Source organism: Antedon mediterranea, chromosome 7, assembly GCF_964355755.1.
Source record: "Antedon mediterranea chromosome 7, ecAntMedi1.1, whole genome shotgun sequence".
Classification (NCBI taxonomy): Eukaryota; Metazoa; Echinodermata; class Crinoidea; order Comatulida; family Antedonidae; genus Antedon; species Antedon mediterranea.
Window position 1 is genome coordinate 27636469 of NC_092676.1, and position 19253 is coordinate 27655721.

General features: G+C 33.9%; 3 protein-coding genes across 5 annotated transcripts in view; 2 read left to right on the forward strand and 1 right to left on the reverse strand.

The window, feature by feature from the left end:
* LOC140053876 (dynein axonemal intermediate chain 7 homolog) overlaps positions 1-2806 on the forward strand; it is a 58394-nt gene extending 55588 nt beyond the window's left edge. The window contains exons 14-18 of the mRNA XM_072098609.1: positions 126-224; positions 415-486; positions 1541-1690; positions 1809-1910; positions 2251-2806. Coding sequence (XP_071954710.1) covers positions 126-224; positions 415-486; positions 1541-1690; positions 1809-1910; positions 2251-2388 — 561 coding nt within the window. The 3' untranslated portion in view covers positions 2389-2806. The remainder of the gene's footprint in view (positions 1-125; positions 225-414; positions 487-1540; positions 1691-1808; positions 1911-2250) is intronic.
* Positions 2807-3331: 525 nt separating this feature from the next.
* LOC140055729 (cysteine and glycine-rich protein 2-like) lies at positions 3332-11417 on the reverse strand. Of its 2 annotated transcripts, none has more exons than XM_072101109.1 (6): positions 11273-11417; positions 6548-6653; positions 5722-5899; positions 5408-5540; positions 5212-5305; positions 3332-4259 (listed from the first exon to the last, which is right to left on the reverse strand). In XM_072101109.1, the coding sequence occupies exons 2-6, from the start codon at positions 6642-6644 to the stop codon at positions 4186-4188; spliced, it is 576 nt and encodes a 191-aa protein (XP_071957210.1). In that variant the 5' UTR covers positions 6645-6653; positions 11273-11417; the 3' UTR covers positions 3332-4185. The 2 variants fall into 2 exon arrangements, with proteins under 2 accessions (XP_071957210.1, XP_071957211.1); XM_072101110.1 differs by lacking the exon at positions 3332-4259 and adding an exon at positions 4283-4738.
* Positions 9894-17526, forward strand: LOC140055728 (glucose-6-phosphate exchanger SLC37A4-like). 2 transcript variants are annotated; one of them, XM_072101108.1, is made up of 10 exons: positions 9894-9930; positions 12674-12920; positions 13235-13467; positions 13809-13944; positions 15142-15246; positions 15382-15537; positions 15740-15825; positions 16271-16384; positions 16623-16761; positions 17252-17526. In XM_072101108.1, the coding sequence occupies exons 2-10, from the start codon at positions 12779-12781 to the stop codon at positions 17416-17418; spliced, it is 1278 nt and encodes a 425-aa protein (XP_071957209.1). In that variant the 5' UTR covers positions 9894-9930; positions 12674-12778; the 3' UTR covers positions 17419-17526. The 2 variants fall into 2 exon arrangements, with proteins under 2 accessions (XP_071957209.1, XP_071957208.1); XM_072101107.1 differs by lacking the exon at positions 9894-9930 and adding an exon at positions 11988-12200.
* Positions 17527-19253: the final 1727 nt, after the last annotated feature.

The window sequence follows — 19253 nt, forward strand, 5'->3', positions numbered from 1 at the left end:
ACAGGTGGCCAACTTACAAGGACCACCTGTATGTTGATTAGGGTGTTAGCTTTTATTGAGGTCGGGATTGAGATCAAGGTGAGGAATACAGGTGGTTTTAATACGTTTGTGTTTTTTCTTAAAAGGGAGAAGTTTGTTGTTTCCGTCAAACACCAGATACTGATCCTAAACCGCAACTTGAGTTTCTGCAAAACAAGTGGATGTCACCGCAAAAGCTTATTGAGGTACTGTCGTAAAAAGTTATTGTTACATTAAAACACGTATTAACTATTGCTATTAGGTTGAGTGTGTGTCAGATTCTTCCATCCAACTGGTATATTTCAACCTCATAACCATCTTTGGCATGCCACTCCCTTCCACTGTGCCCTCCCCCTTTATGCTTTAACACAATATACATTAATTATTTTCTTTCAGGCTATGTTTAATGTTGGTATTAATCTATTCCCAGAACCAGATTCAAAGAAATATGTTAGCGTTCAGGAAAAGGTAATTTTTTATATGACATTTGAAAAAGTCTGAGGGCCTAGAAATGTTCAAATGTCCTACCTTTTGCATTTAATAATCATAGTATTTATCCAGCATGTTATATCAAGCACAATCTTGCCATGAGGAAGCAATAGGTATAGGCCTAAACAGATTTAACTCCTCTTGTTCCAATGTTAATAATTTATAAACCATTGTAATGGGGCTGCCACTACCAGCCCCTCCCCTTGCATTAACCTATGTGTATTCGGTCAAAATGGAGGTAATAACACTGCTAAGATGACAAAGGTACACTGATTGCTTAATTAAAAGTGTGTTTTAAGCTATCAGACTTTATGTGACAAAATGTGGACATGATGATGTCATATCACTACCATATTTGGGTATATTACTACAGTACTATATTTAGGCACATTTGATAGTGTAGACAGAGCTTTAGGAGTAAAAGGTTTCAAATCATCATCAGGTATGCAAGCTGGTTATCAGTGTATTCATTTCATGCTTCATTAATTTTCAATTCAATATCTTCAAAACAAATAATCAATGTAGTTCACACACTGGACTGTCAGATAAACAGTGGAGTATTGTAGTTAATTAGGCATAGCTTGTTAGCAAGGACATATCTATCAAAACTATATCAAAAACATTTCAATCATGAATAGCACTGTATTGGTCTATCCATTGAGGACATATGTAGATATAAAATGAATGGCTAGTGTTGCCCGAACGTTAATGCTAATTTTTTTGGCTGTTGAGAGATATTCATCCATTTCTCGGTTCTGTATCAAAATTTGTCCCGTATCGAAAGCAAATTATGTTATACAGCATATCATAGACTCTTTCATGATACGGCCACATGTGATAGACATGGGATTCTGTATTAAAGGATTTGCCTATGATACTAGTGTAATATTGTTTTAATGTGGAGATACAGCACTGAAAATTAGCTGATATATTATAATGAGTATGAGAGAAGACAGTTTGTGGTACAGTACCAGATTTGATCAGGAGTTAAAAACCAAGATTTAAAAAAAATGTTTTCTTTTAATTTTACTAGGATTTTGAGAACGAGGTTGCTACCTACCGCCAGATGGCACTGACTGCCTCATACTTTACATACTCTTACAGCAAGTGGAACACAGATGTTGGACGAGATAGAATCATCCTCCAGGGATGTGAAAATCTGTCCGAAACTCCACCAGCTGATGTAAAACAATTTATTTAATTTTGATAATAATTTCAACATTATCACTTCGCAAAGAAAAAAATAAAAATAAAATTATTTTCTTATAAATTTTCTCCCTCTTGCACATCTGTATTTTCAGGATCAGTGGTCTGTGCTGATGATATCAAGCCACCGAGCAATGAAACTTAGGATCACGGAAGATGATCAGGATTTCTCAGAAGATTTTGCAGAAGGAACGCAGGTTAGTGGTTGGTCAATGCACCAAGAGAAAGTAGGAACACTATCAGAATGTGATGTGCCCATATATGGATATGATGATGTCATATCACTACCCTATTTGGGCATATCACTACCATATTTAGTATACATATACAACATCACACTTTTTTGACACATAAAGTTTAATAGTGTAGACAAGGCTTTATATTGTAATAATAGCCTTTTTACATAGCCTAGCAAAACTCAGCAGTTTGCACACATCGGATCGGATGTGAAAACTCTGGAATGTGCAAAGGGGGAAATCAAAGACAGTTCTATTAGTAAGAAACTTGAATAAATAAATATTACATTATTTTTTTCAGTTTCATGCGGACTTGTACCACATGGTATGTGATTTATCAACTGATGCTGGTCGAGAGAGGATGAGGCAATCTGATTTTATGTTCGTCAATGCTGTCAGTCAGTGGTTGGAAGCCACCAGACTTCTGACGTATGCCTAGGATAGTGCTAGAGTAGGCACCAAGCCTAGGCCAGCACTGTCCCAAGCTGCATGCTCCTCTTAGCTTGTACTTTGCTGGGTACAGAGGCTTACTCTTTTACAGGAGTCTGCTACAGTATTAGTGCTTGAACATCGGCAACCTAGGACAGTTGAAGTTGAAGGAGTTACAGTCTAGGAAGGTGCGGCCTAGAACTGCTGAAAATTTATCACATTCCATTTTTGATACTTTTTATTTATTTTTTGGCAGATTTCCATTCAAAGAATAATTTATTGATTATAAAATGTTCCGTCCATAAAATGCCAAATTAATCATCACCTTGAATATATTTATGTAGAAGATTGTAATTTATAGTTTTCATGTTTGAGAGAATTTATATGCGGTGTCTAATAAAAGGTTTGAAGAAAAAAAACGCATGTTTAGCCTTTTTACTTCAAAAACATCAGAATTTATTAGTTATCCGCAATATGCGGATAACTCTTTGTTATTGTATTGGATCATCTTTTCTTTAGTCGCGTGCAACTCAACTCTACCAGCCATGTATGGTCTTGTTCTGCATTATTCTTCTTTCCTTCTTCCTTTTTTGTGCGTCGCGTACCATGTAAACAGAACATTTCGTAACTTTGTCAACGTATAGACATTAATGTGAAGTTGTGCACCTCCTATTTTTCAATGTCGTCAGAATTGGGCAACGTGACCTGGCACGATTGATCATAGAATAAAAACTATTAAATGAATTTAAGTCAAGTGCTGCTATACAATCTCCTGTCTACATATTTTGCCGTCAGACCCTTCAAAATTCTTTCGGTGAAAACCTTTTGATTGAAAATACAGCGTCGTCTTGTTACGCTTTTTGTCAAGTGAATTATAGAGATCCTTTCAACACCAACACGTCACCTTTTTGAAAGGAGAAATTAGTTCAACTAAAAAATAAACAAACACTAAGTTCATCTATGTAATTTCTTTATTATCACTAAGCAAGCAAGCATGATATTGACATTTTGTAGTTGAAAAATAATTGAAATGAATTCATCTCCGTGACACCATGAGGTGACCGACATTTTCAGCGTTGTATAAATATTCCGCTGGACAACAACATGTCTGACCATCAGTCCTGGTTCAGAAATATTGAACTTTAACCTTTGGCCCAATTCACATTTAAACTCACGGTCAATCAAAACATTCGGTTTCATAAATGTTGTTTACATTTTTGCATTCTTCATTCAGTTGTACATTCAGCGGTTGGCATAGTTCCAGGACCTATCAGAACACAATCCTGTATAAGATTTGTGAGCATATAGCTGCCACACTTCCCTTTTATAAAATATTAATAATTGTATATTTCATGGTTATCTCGCTTCTTGCCTACCACTAAAATTATATTAAATATTTTTAGAAAAATAAGCTAATGTGAATGATTTAAGATAAGCAAATACGGTGCAATAAAATAATATCTAATATAAAATATGGATTTTTTTAATTATTAAGATTTCTTATTGATTACATATTTTTTTAATTTGATTGTACCGATGTTAGTCTGGCAAGATGATGGTTGTATACAGTATTTCATCTTAATAATATAAAGTACTATAGCACACGTAACCTGAAAAAATGTACTAAACGCGAGTACTAACAAACAACGTAAAATTTACCTACAATACTGAAATAAATCTACAATTTTTATTATTTGCATACTTTCGGAATCAAGGCTTCCTAGCAAATTGTTTTTTAAAGGCCAGCGATTTCTTTGGTAAAGTTTTTCTGGAAGGCTAGCCTTGCTCGGAGTCCTTTCTTCTGTGTTTAGTACGTCTGCAGAGTGCCTGCACCGACACCATGTCCAATACCCTGGGGTCCGTAACCCTTGGCGTAGCAGGCTAGAAACAAATTGATAAAAAAGTCTGGTAACCTATTCATTAATATAAACACAACTGTTTTTTCCCTAGCAGTGGTATAATGGCTATGAGCGCACACTGGCTAAACTCAGGGGCCCCAGAACATGAGCAGCCTAACTACTCAGCGTTGGAGGGCCCCTTAGTAGGAGTGCTAAACCTTTGCCCATGCATTACTGTTTCCTAGTCTCAACATGCATTTTGTTTTATTTCTGCTAATGCTGTACAGTGGAAAATGAATGAGAGGCAATGTTTTAACACTACACCTACTCAGGGACACATTCTACCCTACTACACTCTCATCCCTCCAATCTTTACCAAAACTTTCAATTATGAATAAATTAATTTTAACAATTTGTTAGCAATGATTAATTCACTACCATGCATTTTTTAACTCATTTGGAGAGTCCCAGCTCCAACGCCATAGCCGATTCCTTTCGCCCCGTAATTCCGACCGTAACACGCTGAAAAATAAATGTTCAATTGGCAAACGATTATTTGGTGAGACATGCTATGATTCATTAGTTTTATTTCCGAGGATGATGAACTTGTTGCATATTCCATCGCAATTCAGAGGAACTTCATCTGTGTCTATGAGGGGCAGGAGTTTTAGTGGTGATGAATCACATGGTTACTACACTACATTTTACGTCTTGCAAGACACAGCACACACAGCAAATTATGGTACTGATAATATGGTGTGGGAATTAGTACAATTCTCTAGGTGAATATTATATAAGTTACAAGTAATTAAATGTTAAGCTCTGTCTACACTATCAAACTAGTGTGATGTGTCCATATAATTATGAGCACATTAAATTTTTGTGTCACATAAAGTTTGATAGTGTAGACAGAGCTTTAGAACTAATTTGGCAAAAATGAATTAATTTAGCATTTTTTGGGTTAATCAATATTTTTTTAATAAAACATTCATTACATTTGCAGAATATTTCACCCTCTCTGTCGCAGCAGTTTGTTGAGTCAAGACTCTTCTTACAGTTTGCACATTTGAAACATTTTTTGTGCCAAGTCTAAAAGAAGAAAATAAAACAAATTAAATTTCATTCAAATAAATCCTGTATAATATTTTAACATAACTTTGATTGCTTTCTGTTAAATTATCGTTGACTTACGCCACCAGCTCCAAGAATTTCCTCAGCTGGGTAGACAGCTCCTCCGCAGCGGGGACAAGCTTTCTGACCTGGTCCTGCAGGGGTCACAGCCATGTCAGATCCTACGTATGCAGCAGCAATACCGGCACCGCTCCTAAACACACAATGAGAACAACAAAGATATTTTCACTGTGAATATGGTAGTGATGACATCATCATGTCCATATATGGGCACATCACATTTGTTTGTCACATAAAGTTTGATAGTGTAGACAGATTTGATTACAGCTAATTTCATTTCTTGAACATTTCATTTGCTTGAGTACAGTACATACGTTTTAGATGTATCCTTTTCCAAGCCAAACTTTTCTCCAGAGTCCATGCTTAATGTACCAGCTCCACCACCAAAACCGTACCCCTTAGGCCCAAACTTTTTACCATGACAGTTCTTACAATACAATTGTTTTTCATGCTCACATACATTGGTTGAATCCAACCTTTTATTGCAAAGATCTGAGAAGTAAAAAAATATAAATCAGTTTTGTTTTACTTCAGGAAGAAAATAGACATCTAGTCCACTGCGCTTTGATATCTGTATAAAGGAAAATATAAATACATGCTATTTTTTTTAATTTTTTTATTTATTTATTCGATTTCTCACTTACTCGGTTAGTGAAGGATCTGGACCAACAGGTGGTAAACACCTCTGAAACGGTCCAGTCCCAATTTGCACAGTGGCTGTGTGTGACAGTGGCTGTGTTTGTGTGGACTAGTACACCGGGGTAACCCCCTACTCGTCTCGAAAGATGAGCTATGTGTACACTGGACCTACGGTTTATAGTCCTTATCCGAGAAGACTCGTTCTACCACCAGAACCATGGAGTGAGTGAGCCTCGAACCCCTGCCGATGTTAATTACGGTTCCACTGTCTTAACCGCTCGGCCACTCACTCGCTGTAAAGCACTTAGAAACATTTGCATAAGGCACTGTATATGTCGACTATTATTATTAATTTTTTGCCAAGAATAACCGTAAGTGAATTCATTCACTATCCTTCTTAAAGGTGGCAATCCTTATTACAAGTCTTTGGGAGTGGAGTTGTAATTACCAAGCGACAACTTTTTGGGTGAGGTGGTTAAGTTTGGTGCTGTGTATACTTACTGCACTTAAAGCAGAATTTGTGGTAGCTGTGACCTGCGTTCTTCATCTCCTCAGCTGCGTACACAGACTTCCCACATGCTCCACACTTTGCGCTCATCTTCACTTACTGGAAAATTCAATTTGGAGAAAGAAATTTTATATTTCAGACTTTATTCATTTCAGTACATATATCATAGGCGGTTTTAGCCCGCCTAAATTTAGAAATTTACAATGCAAAATACAGAAATGAGGCAAAGTTCAGAACTTCATTTTACCATTGTTATGCCATAGGACCCCTATTTCACAAAATCCTGGATTCATCACTGTATATATCCAAGCAAAGTCATCACTAATGTTTTAATCATTTCATTTTCTTCAATAGCCATATTGTTAATTGTATGTTACAACCAGTATGGTTGGTAAGATTTCAACCTGACCACTTTTTGTTCCCTTTTATTCCGAAAAACTGGACAACTTTATTTCTTGTGGCTGTAAATCACTGTGTTACATTGTCTTGTTTTCAAAACATAATTGTATATTAATGTATGTAACCGACCAAACATCCTAATCTGCATTGGAATGTTACTAAGATGATGATGAATTACCCAAGCACCTGCTGCTATCCTTGCAATGCTAGAAAAGTAAAATATGCGCATACATTGCAGTACTTTACCCGGCCATGATTTTGTGGGAACAATTATGACAATTTTATGTTTACACTAAAGATGTTGAGCGAATTTGAAATTTGTTTCTCATTTTATATTGCCTGGAAATAACACTATTCAGTTGTCTATTGTAAGAAATGTAAATGTTCAGCCAGCCCAGAGGAGATAGGCACCGCTGGGAGATATGGCGTATGCCCGAGTGTTGTATCATTATGAGTACTACTGTATCTCGTCTGCTACGCCCCTACGACCACCTAAGTCATGGGACAATGAAACGAAAATCTGTGAAGTGAAGGAGTGAATGTGGATGGGTGGTTCGCTAGGTATAATGTACAACCTCCAAGTTTAATGTATCCATTTTTGTTTCATCTTCTTCGTACAGATGGATTAACGTTAAAAGGTCTAGAATCCCACTAGTTCCTCTTTGGGATGCAGCCAACATCTTTTGGAAGCTCTCCAGATTGTTGTAACATCTGTATATCAGCACACTGTGCTCAACAACTTAATTATATTGACATTGGTGATAGATACCTGTAACATTATCTTTCTCACTAGAAGGTCACGGGTTGAATAACTAGAGGTCAATGAGCCAATACACAAAGCCCTAGCTTAGGCCAGGGAGGTATGCTTAAACTATAAATAATAGATTTAATTTTGTGTCTAAGCGGTGTCATTTTGGAAGTTACATTATGTAAAAAGGGAAGGTACTCATAAGGTACAGAGTAATTTGAAAATATAATTTGTTGACAATATAAAGACAAAATATTTTAATTACTTTATTGTAAATGTTAAACATGATGAAATGCTTCAGTAAGTATGGGATTACTGCAGTAATTAATAAAGGTGAAGCATGGAGGCATAACATTATTACATAATACCTTCATGAGTGAAGGATACATCATATTATCATGGAGTAAAGTTTACTCCATGAATATTATATAGACTGAGTAACAAAAGTTTACTACATTAAAGTGTTTAAACATCATCTCCTTCATTTGACTCGTCAACTATCACTTTTACAAACACCTTATTAGCTGGGGTACAAGAATCCTAAACTGGGTAATAATCATAATATGACTAATATAAAATGTATGTGTGTAGGCCTAGCATTCCTTCTCCTAAACAGGAGTAGCTGATGACGACTCAAGTGACAGCCTTCGGCCAGACCTGCCAGCTGCCTAGAATAATCGCACAAACCCCTCCTACTAATAAATATCATAACACGAGTCTATTAATCAGATAAAAATAAATATCTGAAGTATGTGGCCATCAACAGTATAGTAACCAGATATATAGAAACATCTAATGAATAAAGAAATGTATACTGTTCTGTATCATAGGCTTCAATGATGGGCAATATTTACAGTGAACAGTTTTGCCAAAAATATATTTTACAGTTTCTTGTCTTTAAATACAAACAATTAAGTGTGTATTAATTAGTGCTTGTTTTTCATAACTTATTATATCTATTTATTTATTCTGTCTTTATACTGAATGACACGCTCAGTGCTAAAGCATTGATTTCCAAAGTGGTTCAATAGAGAACATTACAATATAATAAAAATATTTCAAAGACAACGAACAAAGTAATTTACATAGTGCACACACATTTACAAAAAGGTAACTATCTACAAAACATACAGGATATAGTATATATAAAATAAAATAATACTTAATCAGTAGTATTTTGAATTGAATTTTTAAAAGTTGAAAGTGTCATAGATTTATAGTTTCATTTAAAAGTTTGTTCCATTTGGTAATTGTAAATATATGAATTTATACTTAGTATCTATACAAACTTAATTTGATATTATTTATTATTTTGTTGATCTTATTCTCTTCTTTTATTAATATTTGAAGATAATTTATTATGGCACATATCACAAGCACTACTTTTTTTAAAAAGGCTACCGGTATATCATTTTACTTTTTAGTAAATAGCTGTACTGTAGTACGACCTTAATTGTATGTCACTAATATATCTCCTTTATACAGGGTTAATATTTAGTACATTTCCGGTATAAAAAACAATGTACAATACTTAAATTTATTGTACATACAAAAGAAAGAAATACCAAACTACAAAATTGAATTGTGAATTTTAAAACGGAAGGCTTTTTACATTCCAATGACAATAAAGTATTGAAAGAGAGTTTAAAATACTCTTATAGAATACTGTACAATACAACAATTTTGACAATTTTAAATACAGTATAAATATCAAATTATAATCACACACAACCCCAGGACAAATTGCCCCTTCAGAGGTCATAAATTGATACCCTTTGACCTATTACTTGAACCAAAATCCTGTTTTCTCAGAAATTCCAAACATCTAAATTTTAATATTTATTAATTCAATCAAGCTGTTAAATAATTGTATAATTATCATCAACAAAATTTTACTAGAATATAATAATATTTGATAGGCATATATTTTTTACATTATCAATAATTTATAGCAAACACATTTTTTATTTCTCAGTCTATTACAACAATATCATGTTAATATAATACATACTACCATTTACTAAAGAAAATAAAGCCACATACCAGAAATTTCTAGCTAAATTGTTTTATCTAGTAGGGTCAAATATGAATATGAAGACATACTCTCAAATATCATAGCTTAACCCTAAACACAGGCAGGGTCCTGTCGCTATAGCAACTGGGATTTCATTTTGTCTGGCGGAAACAGAAATTATGTATGGGAACCGAGAGCAAGAACGATGGCTACAGGTACCAGTTTATTTTAGAATTATTTTGAATTTTTAATATGGTTTAGTAACATTTTGAATTTAGTAGTATAGTACTGTAGTTAATATAGATAATGTTTGATTGCAGATGTCATATAATATTTATTTGAAGCATACAGCAGAACCCCTATTAAGGGGCACATTCTGGACCCTCATTCTCTTGCCGGGAAAGTGTTCCCTTAATAGGGGTGTCCCAATGAGGGGCATGTTCACTAGAATACAGTTTTAAAATTAAGCACTGTTCTTCACGTCAAGGTTAATAATATATAATATATACATAATACATATTATTTACATGTTCACAGTAATGTTTGCAATGATGAATTATTCATGTGAGAATACGGAATAACAAATGCACAAAGTATATTATTTTTGTAATGGTACAACATATGCTCTTATCATAATCTACTTTATATTGTATACAACTTTTACATTTCATGGTATGTTATATACGTGTATAAGTTGCACTGATGAAGGGATAGTGTTGCCTGAAAGCTCTGCTAACTTTCTGGCGGTTTTACTTTATCGTTTTGATTTAGATTTTCACTTTTTTTTGTATCTCCATTGAGATCCAGCCACTCATACCCATAGCATTGTCATTTTTGTAGTATTTTGTCTTTGGATTAAAAGTTATAAATAAATAAATCCATTGTGCTCACATCAAATCATCTGATAGTTACTATCATACCTTGTCAAATAGAAAGCAATTACTAATCATTTCCAATAATTTGTCGACAGTGCTGGGCAATTAAAATAGTAGTTTATTAACTAATTACCTAACAGCCATGTTAAATTAAAATATTTATAATATTTGATCTTTGACAAAATCTGTCATTTCCAATTTCATAAACTTTCAATAACAAATTAATTCTGTTGAATCCATAATTTAATAAAAACAACCCCTCCCAATATTTCCCTAAAAAAATGTCTAGTACATTTTCTGTTCGGATTATTGTCGATAAGGATTAAGGGGAAACCCCTGATTTATATCCACTGGGCAAACCTCGTAGTAGCGACAACATTATGTGGAATAAGAAAGTTATTGCTCCGCAGATATTTCGATTTCATATGCTAAGTTTTGCTGCTTTTGCATTAGTTGTACTTTAAAGTATCGAATCATTTAGGGTCACAAACAGGGTGGAAATAGAGTTTCAATTTCAGATCATGTACGTGTACTGATGCCCGTTTCCTGTCTTGTCTGGCTGGTTTGTTGGGCATGATACATCGCACTTTTGGGAAAACCCACAATAATATTGATAATAGTAAAGTCGTGCTCACTCACGAACACAACCAATAGTACATAGAATATATTATAAATACTGTACCTTTTATTCCGGTTCCTTGACCAAAAAATACACAGCTTCTTGAGTTAAGTCTCTACTTCTTGTGGTTAGGACAGCTCAGCAGTATTTAATGGTGACCTGTGTGTGTCAAAAACATGTAGTATACGCTCAGTTTTGCACTCGGTACATAAAAAGGACCATCCCATTTATGGAATGCGAATTTAAACCGCAGCCATCCGCCCGTGTGCTTTCAGAATAGACACGCTTCGTTTCAGCGTGGCAAAATCCGATGACATTTAATTTATTTACATCGTAGTAAGAAACCATGGAGAAACTAAGAATACATGTTTTATTCAGTACGCGCTTATTATTTAAATATACACATAACCGTATGTTCTTAATTGCCTGTTTACATTTCTTATCAACTTATTATACAACTGTGCAATGTTTGTTTAAGAACTAATTATCACTAGTATTATTCACGCCCGTCTAATTGGTGAAATGGTGGGGAACATAATTAATAATAAAATTAATAAATACTATGGTGATGTGTATGATCATGGAACTAATGATGTGAATTTTAAACTATATAAATAAACTACATTTAATTAGGCCCTACAGTGACTTACGGTACTTTAGATTCTTTTAGTGATTTAACACTAAGTTAGGGCCTATAAAAAATGTATGCCAACCTAAATCAAAGCAACATTGTTGTATGTGTGTGTTAAATGTATTTGTTTATACATGTGACTTGTCGTGTTAAGCTTATATCCACCTCTTTCTTGACATTTAAAAATATAAACATCTATAATATCTTTTTCTTTGGAATCTCATTCCGGTGTCGCATTAAATTAATCGTGTGTGTGATGAATTGTTGAAAAGTGTCAAGCCCCCTCTATCGGCGCCAAAATTTAAAGCTCGAAACTTTTTCACATGTCAAATTGTGTACGTGGTGGTTATGACTGGTTAGGTAGTTTTACTTTTTGGTTCTTTTAAATTATTTGTTGATTTTTCGATATTACAGAGAGCTACAGGTATAGACTATGAATATTTCTAAAATAACCAAAGCTTAAAACTAGCCTAATGATAAATCGTATTCGACATGCGGTAGTTTTAGCTAGGCATAGCTAGGCCAGGCCTCATTTCATGCATAATCATGTTATGGTGAGCCAGGCATTGAATGACATTCTCTGCTGGTATATACTATTAGGCCCAGAGGCCTTGCTATTGTGAGTTGGTCCTAGTCTAGACCTAACTAACCTAAACCTACCTAGAAATGGCCGAAGAAACAGCATCATCATCAGCTAAAAATAAAAAAAAAATAATATAATAATTTTACAAATTATTATTTAAAATTAATATTAATAAAAATATTCATTATTAATAATTATTATGATTATTATTAGTACTAGTAGTAGTATGAATGAATTATTTTTGTTTCAGATGGCGTATCCCTACTTTCTTGAACTTTGTTTGGCAGATGCACTAAAATAGTCAAATAGTCAATCCATATTTTGAATTTAATACTACTCTACCGTATTATTCAAAATGTCTCGTCTTGGAACCTGGCAGATTGTGATGTTTTCTACTATGTTTGTTGGATATACGCTTTACTATTACAATCGTAAAAGCTTTTCCTTCATCATGCCATACGTGATTGAGGAAGACAATTTTGATAAACCAACTCTAGGTGAGTACTCATTATTATCCAAAAACAATTCTCCTCCCTCCTCATCTGTTCATTATTCAATGATAAATGCCTACATTTGACAGCCTGACTACATTCTGCATACATCTCATAGACTATCTTCTCGCAGACATGCTTTAGGGTTTGCGAATGGCCAGTCCGAGTTTCCAAATACCCATTTTTTCAGCCGTAGTAAGTATAAGCTTCCATGTGATACAGTTTCATAATGCTTTCCTCCTCTTGAATATAAATGCCTACTGGTGCAGTGCGAAACATTGAATTAATAATTTTATCTCAATTTCTTCTTTAACTAACAGGTGCAATTACTAGCAGTATCTATATGTCATATACACTGAGTAAGTTTGCAGGTGGAATTATGTCTGATAAGGTCAACGCAAGCAGGATGTTCCCATTTGGACTCCTTGGTGTTGGATTGCTTGTGGTGGCATTCACGCTGTGCACATCGTTGAAGATGATGGTGGTTGTTTGGTTCGTGCAAGGTCTCTTTCAAGGTATGGGGTGGCCAGCCTGTGGCAAACTATTAAAAAAGGTAATTTTTTAAATGATGATTTATTTATTTTAGGATATTTCAGGTTGTTTTTGTGGAAGATGCTATTGTTAATTTCCTGGTGACATTGGTTCTCTTTTTGTTTTGTATATGGTTGTACTATTGCTGGTTGCATGTTTTACCAGCCTTTAGTTCTTTAACTTATCACGTTTTTTTGGCAACCTCATTTTTATTTTTTCTTCTTAGAAAAGGACTTTTGAAGCTTTCTTCAAACCAAACTGTAACACACATTTCAAAATTCTTTCATTTAAATCATTTAAGTTCAAGAAATTCTTCCAGCTTTTCATCTTTTTTTAAAATCTTTAGGTATACTTTAATTTCAGTGGTTTCCGCCCTCAAAGTTAGGAATATATTGGAGCTTGCTGTCAACGAGTATGAACATAGCCGGGGGCGCTGGTCCAGTAGTAGCAGCCCTGCTATCGTCTTCATACGGGTGGCGTACCGCTCTACAAGCCTCTGGTAAATATCTCGGTTTATGTACTACCATTAACACATTACGTACGTTATGTTCTTCTAGTGGTTTCCACCATATCGGTTTGGCACTTACTGGAGTGCATTGGCAACTAGTGGCAACGTGGCTTGTAGTGTTGGACCACTGCTAGCCCTTCCATTAGCCGAGAGTCGTGGCTGGCGTACGTCCATGCAGGTTTCAGGTAAAAAATGTTTCAATTGGTGGTCACTCAACCATTTAGCTTCAACCCATGTCATTCCTGAGTACCTTCATTCATATTTGTTTTGAGCAGGTAAGTATTGTAGAAGCGCAGTTTAGTTACTTTTTTTGTACTGGCCATACTGTAGTAGTGCACACTTTTACCTACTGTAGTATCATTTCTCAAAACATGGTTTATTTTTTATTTTTAAATTTCAGTACATCTTATTTATTACTAACAATTTTTTAGAAACTTTTGAAACATGCATGTTTTCATTATTAAGTGATCTTTTTTTTCTTTATTACAGTACTATAATTACTGTACATATTCAATGTTAATATTACCATTTAGTTTAATTGTGTAAGCAATATACATGGATTGATACATCATATATGAGAATAGCTACTTTCATTGTTAATATTTTTGTATTATAGATGATTTATATCTCCGTCTTAACTTTTCTGTTTAAGCATAATGACACTCAATGTTGTCCGGGACACTATCAAACTTTATGTGACAAAACAAATGTGATGTGCTAATATATGGACATGATGATGTCATATCACTACCATATTTGGCCATATCACTATCATATTTGGTAGCATCACACTTTTTTGTTGTCATACTAGACAGAGCTTTTAGCTTTGTCATAGTACTGTACCATGATTTTTTGCATGTTGCTACCCCCCTCCCCTCCAAATTCTGTACCTGATGCATTGTACTTGGTGTATAATTATTTCTTATCTTCTTATTACTATTACTGGTTAATGAATCTGTATACATACACTGTCAACTCTCTGAAAACCGGAAACTCTCCCAAAACCAGATATTTTTTTTTAGGTCCAAGAGGGACCAAATTCTTTTTTTCTAGTAAAAACACATTCTAAATACTTTAAAGAAAACCAAACATATTAGGCCTGCCCAAAGGTAACTTTCTTTTGGAGAGTTGACAGTAATTGTGATATCGTATATCCACTTTTTTTAAGATGTTTTTTTTCTTCTTCAGGACTGGTAGCGATTTTTGTATCTTTTCTTTCATTTTTTATACTTAAGGAAAGTCCATCAGAAGTTGGAATTGAAACTGCCTTCACTCATTATAAGAAAAAGAAAGGTATATGTCATGTATACTCTGTAAAAATTAGGAAGAAAGCTTCAAGTCTAGTATCCAAGTTCTACATTCTAATAATCAACGTTTCATTTAATAAGTGTTTTAAATTTTCTTATAATTGTATATTGTTCTATTTAGACACGTCTGAACCTACGTCAGTAATCGATGTAGTACGAACGCCTTTTCTCTGGGTTTTGATAATTTACTGTTTATTAAATATATTCATGGCTAACGCAATATCAGACTGGGGTCAGCTATATCTTATACAAGAGTTGAATTACTCTCCTACTACAGGTAAGCATTATGTTATGATGTTCAGTTCCCAAATATGGTAGTGATGTGCCCAAATATGGTAGTGATGTGCCCAAATATGGTAGTGATGTGCCATCATCATGTTTATATATGGGCACATCCCATTTTCTTGTCACATAAAGTTTTATACAGTAGTGTAGACAGGCCTGAACACTTCATATGCTGTTTTCTTGTATATTTTTAGGTGGGGTATTTGTGAGTGCCTTCCAAATTGGTGCAGTAATTGGTTCAATTGTTGCTGGTTATGTAACTGATAAACAAGTTAATAAGGTAAGCCTTTTTGCAATTGTTTTATACTTTTATCTATCTGAATAATGTATTGTGCTTGAGGACAGATTGTTTAGTTGTCTCTACTTTATTGTCGTAAGTTCCACAATCAACAAATTGATTATTTAAGAACTATGAGGTCTACTAGAAGGCCTACTTTATAGTAGTGGTTGTGTGTGACAGTGGCTGTCTGTAAACTAGTACACCGAGGTAACCCCCTACTCGTCTCAAAATATGTACTAGGTTCTTTAAAGTGCATATGAGCTAGATGTGTTACTTACGCTGGACCTACGGTTTATAGTCCTTATCCGAGAAGACTTATCAAAGGCTCAAACTCTTGCCGATATTATGGCTACGTATTAAGGTTCCACTGTCTTAATCGCTTGGCCACTCGCATGCATTAATTCTAAACCATAATTTAATCATTTAAACTTGTGTTTATTTGCAGCAAGGTTTACGTGACGCAGGAAGTGCACGCTTTCCATTTTTACTCGTCACCATTTTAGCTCTGTTGTCTTCGTTACACTGTTTTAATACACTTGTATCAAGTGAGTCTAACCTGGTGAGTACATTACTATCTTATGTTAAGCCTTTTCTACACTATCAAACTGTATGTGAAAAAAAAAATGTGACGTGCCCATATATGGACATGATGATGTCATAGCACTACTATATTTGGGCATATCACTACCATATTTGGGCAAATCACACGTTTTATGTCAAACTTGTTTGATAGTGTAAACAGAGCTTCACAACATAACAATAACATTATCAATGAATATGTCTTTATTTCTTGGCAGGTGTTTATATGTGTTCTAAGCTTCATTATGGGGTTTTGTGCTTTTGGACATCAATCATTAAATGGCGTTTTAGTTATTGAACATTCAACCCCAGTGATGTCCGGAACAGCTCACGCTTTCTTCTCTCTTGGTGGGGGTGGTAAGTAAATCATAATTTGTCTTATAGTTATTCCTATAAACTAACCTTCGGATGGGATGTGAAGCCGTTGGTCCCGTGTACATAGTGCACGTTAAAAAACTTGGGACACTATTCGAAAAAGAGTAGGGGATTGTCTCCCGGTGTGATGATCTGGTTGATGCTGCACTGCTGCCTGCTGTGGGTCCGTAGAATACCTAATCTATATGTCATCAGTTTCCAGTTAAGCTTGAGGATAATAATAAATACATTACCCTTTACTTTTATCAAGAGGGCTATTTGGTAAGGTGAAACTTAGTGCATATCTATGGAATCATAACTTAATACTTGGCCTTGAGGTCCAAACCAACCACAAGCAAAATTTAATTATTTAATTAAAAATTCTGATAAGGTTAAACAATATACACATTAGATAATTTTTTTTTTTTTTTTCGAAATAAAAGATGAATGAATAATAAGTATTAAAAGTTGATAATGTAAATTTGAATTACAGTTGGTGCTGTATTAGCAGGATATCCACTGAGTATCGTGGCTAAACATTTTAACTGGTACACTAGCCTAATCATTGTAGAGGGCGCTGTTATACTCCATCTTCTAATCATGCTTTCAACATGGAATATCTCCACAGCAATCGGAAAAAGGAGAATAAAATCTGAATAAAGATATTCGAGTTATGTTTTATGAATGTATATAAATTATAAATAAATATATGTCAAAAAAGTGTGATGTGCCCAAATAATGGTAGTGATATGATGTCATCGTGTCCATATATGGGCACATCACATTTTTTTTTTCACATTAACAGAGTTTAAGAAAGTATTACAAATTATTTTTGGAACATCATCTTAAATTTATAATCATTATAAAATAGTTTATCCATCCTGTAATTGGCGAGTGTGTGCTCGATGTTGGATGCCTATGAAATAAAAAAAAAGTGAGTACCATTAGGTCATCCAGAATTTTATACAAGTGACTGAAATTTATGTTTATTCAATTATAACATTAATTTCTATAACATTTAAAATATACTTAATACAGTAACACCTCAGTACTATTTAAATTTCGAAAACAATGTCTACAAAAATCATGAAAAACAAATTATTGCCAATATTATTCATAAAATGTCCCATAGCTTTATGTGATACATATTTTTTAATTATTTATTTTTACGTGTAAACATAATCGGCCCCACTGAATATGACGTCATGTTGCCAGTAACCAGTTTCATACATGGCGCATTTACTCTATAAATGGAGTTTGGACTATGATTTTGGTTATTTAGGCTATTCATATCTCTATTTTTGGTAAACATTTATATTTTGTTTTTGTATGTGTTATATGACAATTCTGTAACGTACGGTGAGAGTCAATAAAATAAATATATAAAAATATTTTTAAAAGTTAAATAAATACAATTGCCAACTACAGTATTGTAAGTAATAAATCAGTGATAAGTTCATTTCAGCCAGTTTAATTTTGTAGCTTAATTAATTAATTTTCAATTAATTAATTAATTTTTAGAATGCAAATTTTACAAACTAACAAATTTAAATAATTTATAATCATGTCTCAAAGAAAAATTTTAAAGTGTGTCTTTATAATAAATGTATCATAAATAAACAATATTAATAATAATAATAGATTTGCATTAAATTGGGTTTTTTTTTGTGCCAGTGTATAGAAAAGATTTCATTGAATAGCATCTGTTGTCATTTCACTTCAAATGAACTGTTTACTCAATCAATAATCAAAACAAACACAATAACAAAGCAGGAATGCGTAGGAATATGATCATATTAAATACTTAATTTTGATGGCTATATTGCATATCACTCAGGCGTGTATAGACTCGACGTGTATAGACTCGACGTGTATAGACTCGACGTGTATAGACTCGAAGTGTATAGACTCGACGTGAATAGACTCGACGTGTATAAACTCGACGTGTATAAACTCGACGTGTATAGACTCGAAGTGTATAGACTCGAAGTGTATAGACTCGAAGTGTATAGACTCGACGTGTATAGACTCGACGTGTATAGACTCGACGTGTATAGACTCGAAGTGTATAGACTCGAAGTGTATAGACTCGACGTGAATAGACTCTACGTGTATAAACTCGACGTGTATAAACTCGAAGTGTATAGACTCGAAGTGTATGGATGAATAAAATACGAAATGTTATAAATGTTAAGACCCGGTACTTAAAGTAAATGGCACTAAATAATTTATTTTGACTGGGGCATTGTTATTCGCTGGCTTCTCTCTTTTGTTTTTGTTTTTTCATTTTAGTCGCGTTCTACATCTCACAATCTCTATAGAAGGAAAGAAGGAAATGTTTATTCAATTTCTTTTTATTTCGGAAATATCATCCATATTAATAAACTTATAAACAGAAAAAGAAAAATCGTAAACTCTAAACTTAAGTATATAGAATGCTTCTCCATCTACAATACATTTTGGAGTTATGGAGCATATGTTTGCAAACACAAGCA

Excerpts from the sequence above, each read along its gene's own strand:
- LOC140055729 (XM_072101109.1), bottom strand. The coding sequence starts at position 6,644 with ATGAGCGCAAAGTGTGGAGCATGTGGGAAGTCTGTGTACGCAGCTGAG. Across the intron at positions 5,306-5,407 it reads AAATTCTTGGAGCTGGTGGC|ACTTGGCACAAAAAATGTTT; the intron begins GTAAGTCAACGA and ends TTCTTCTTTTAG. Across the intron at positions 4,260-5,211 it reads GGGTGAAATATTCTGCAAAT|CCTGCTACGCCAAGGGTTAC; the intron begins GTAATGAATGTT and ends ATTTGTTTCTAG.
- LOC140055728 (XM_072101108.1), top strand. The coding sequence starts at position 12,779 with ATGTCTCGTCTTGGAACCTGGCAGATTGTGATGTTTTCTACTATGTTT. Across the intron at positions 15,826-16,270 it reads CTGATAAACAAGTTAATAAG|CAAGGTTTACGTGACGCAGG; the intron begins GTAAGCCTTTTT and ends GTTTATTTGCAG. Across the intron at positions 16,762-17,251 it reads CTTCTCTCTTGGTGGGGGTG|TTGGTGCTGTATTAGCAGGA; the intron begins GTAAGTAAATCA and ends TTTGAATTACAG.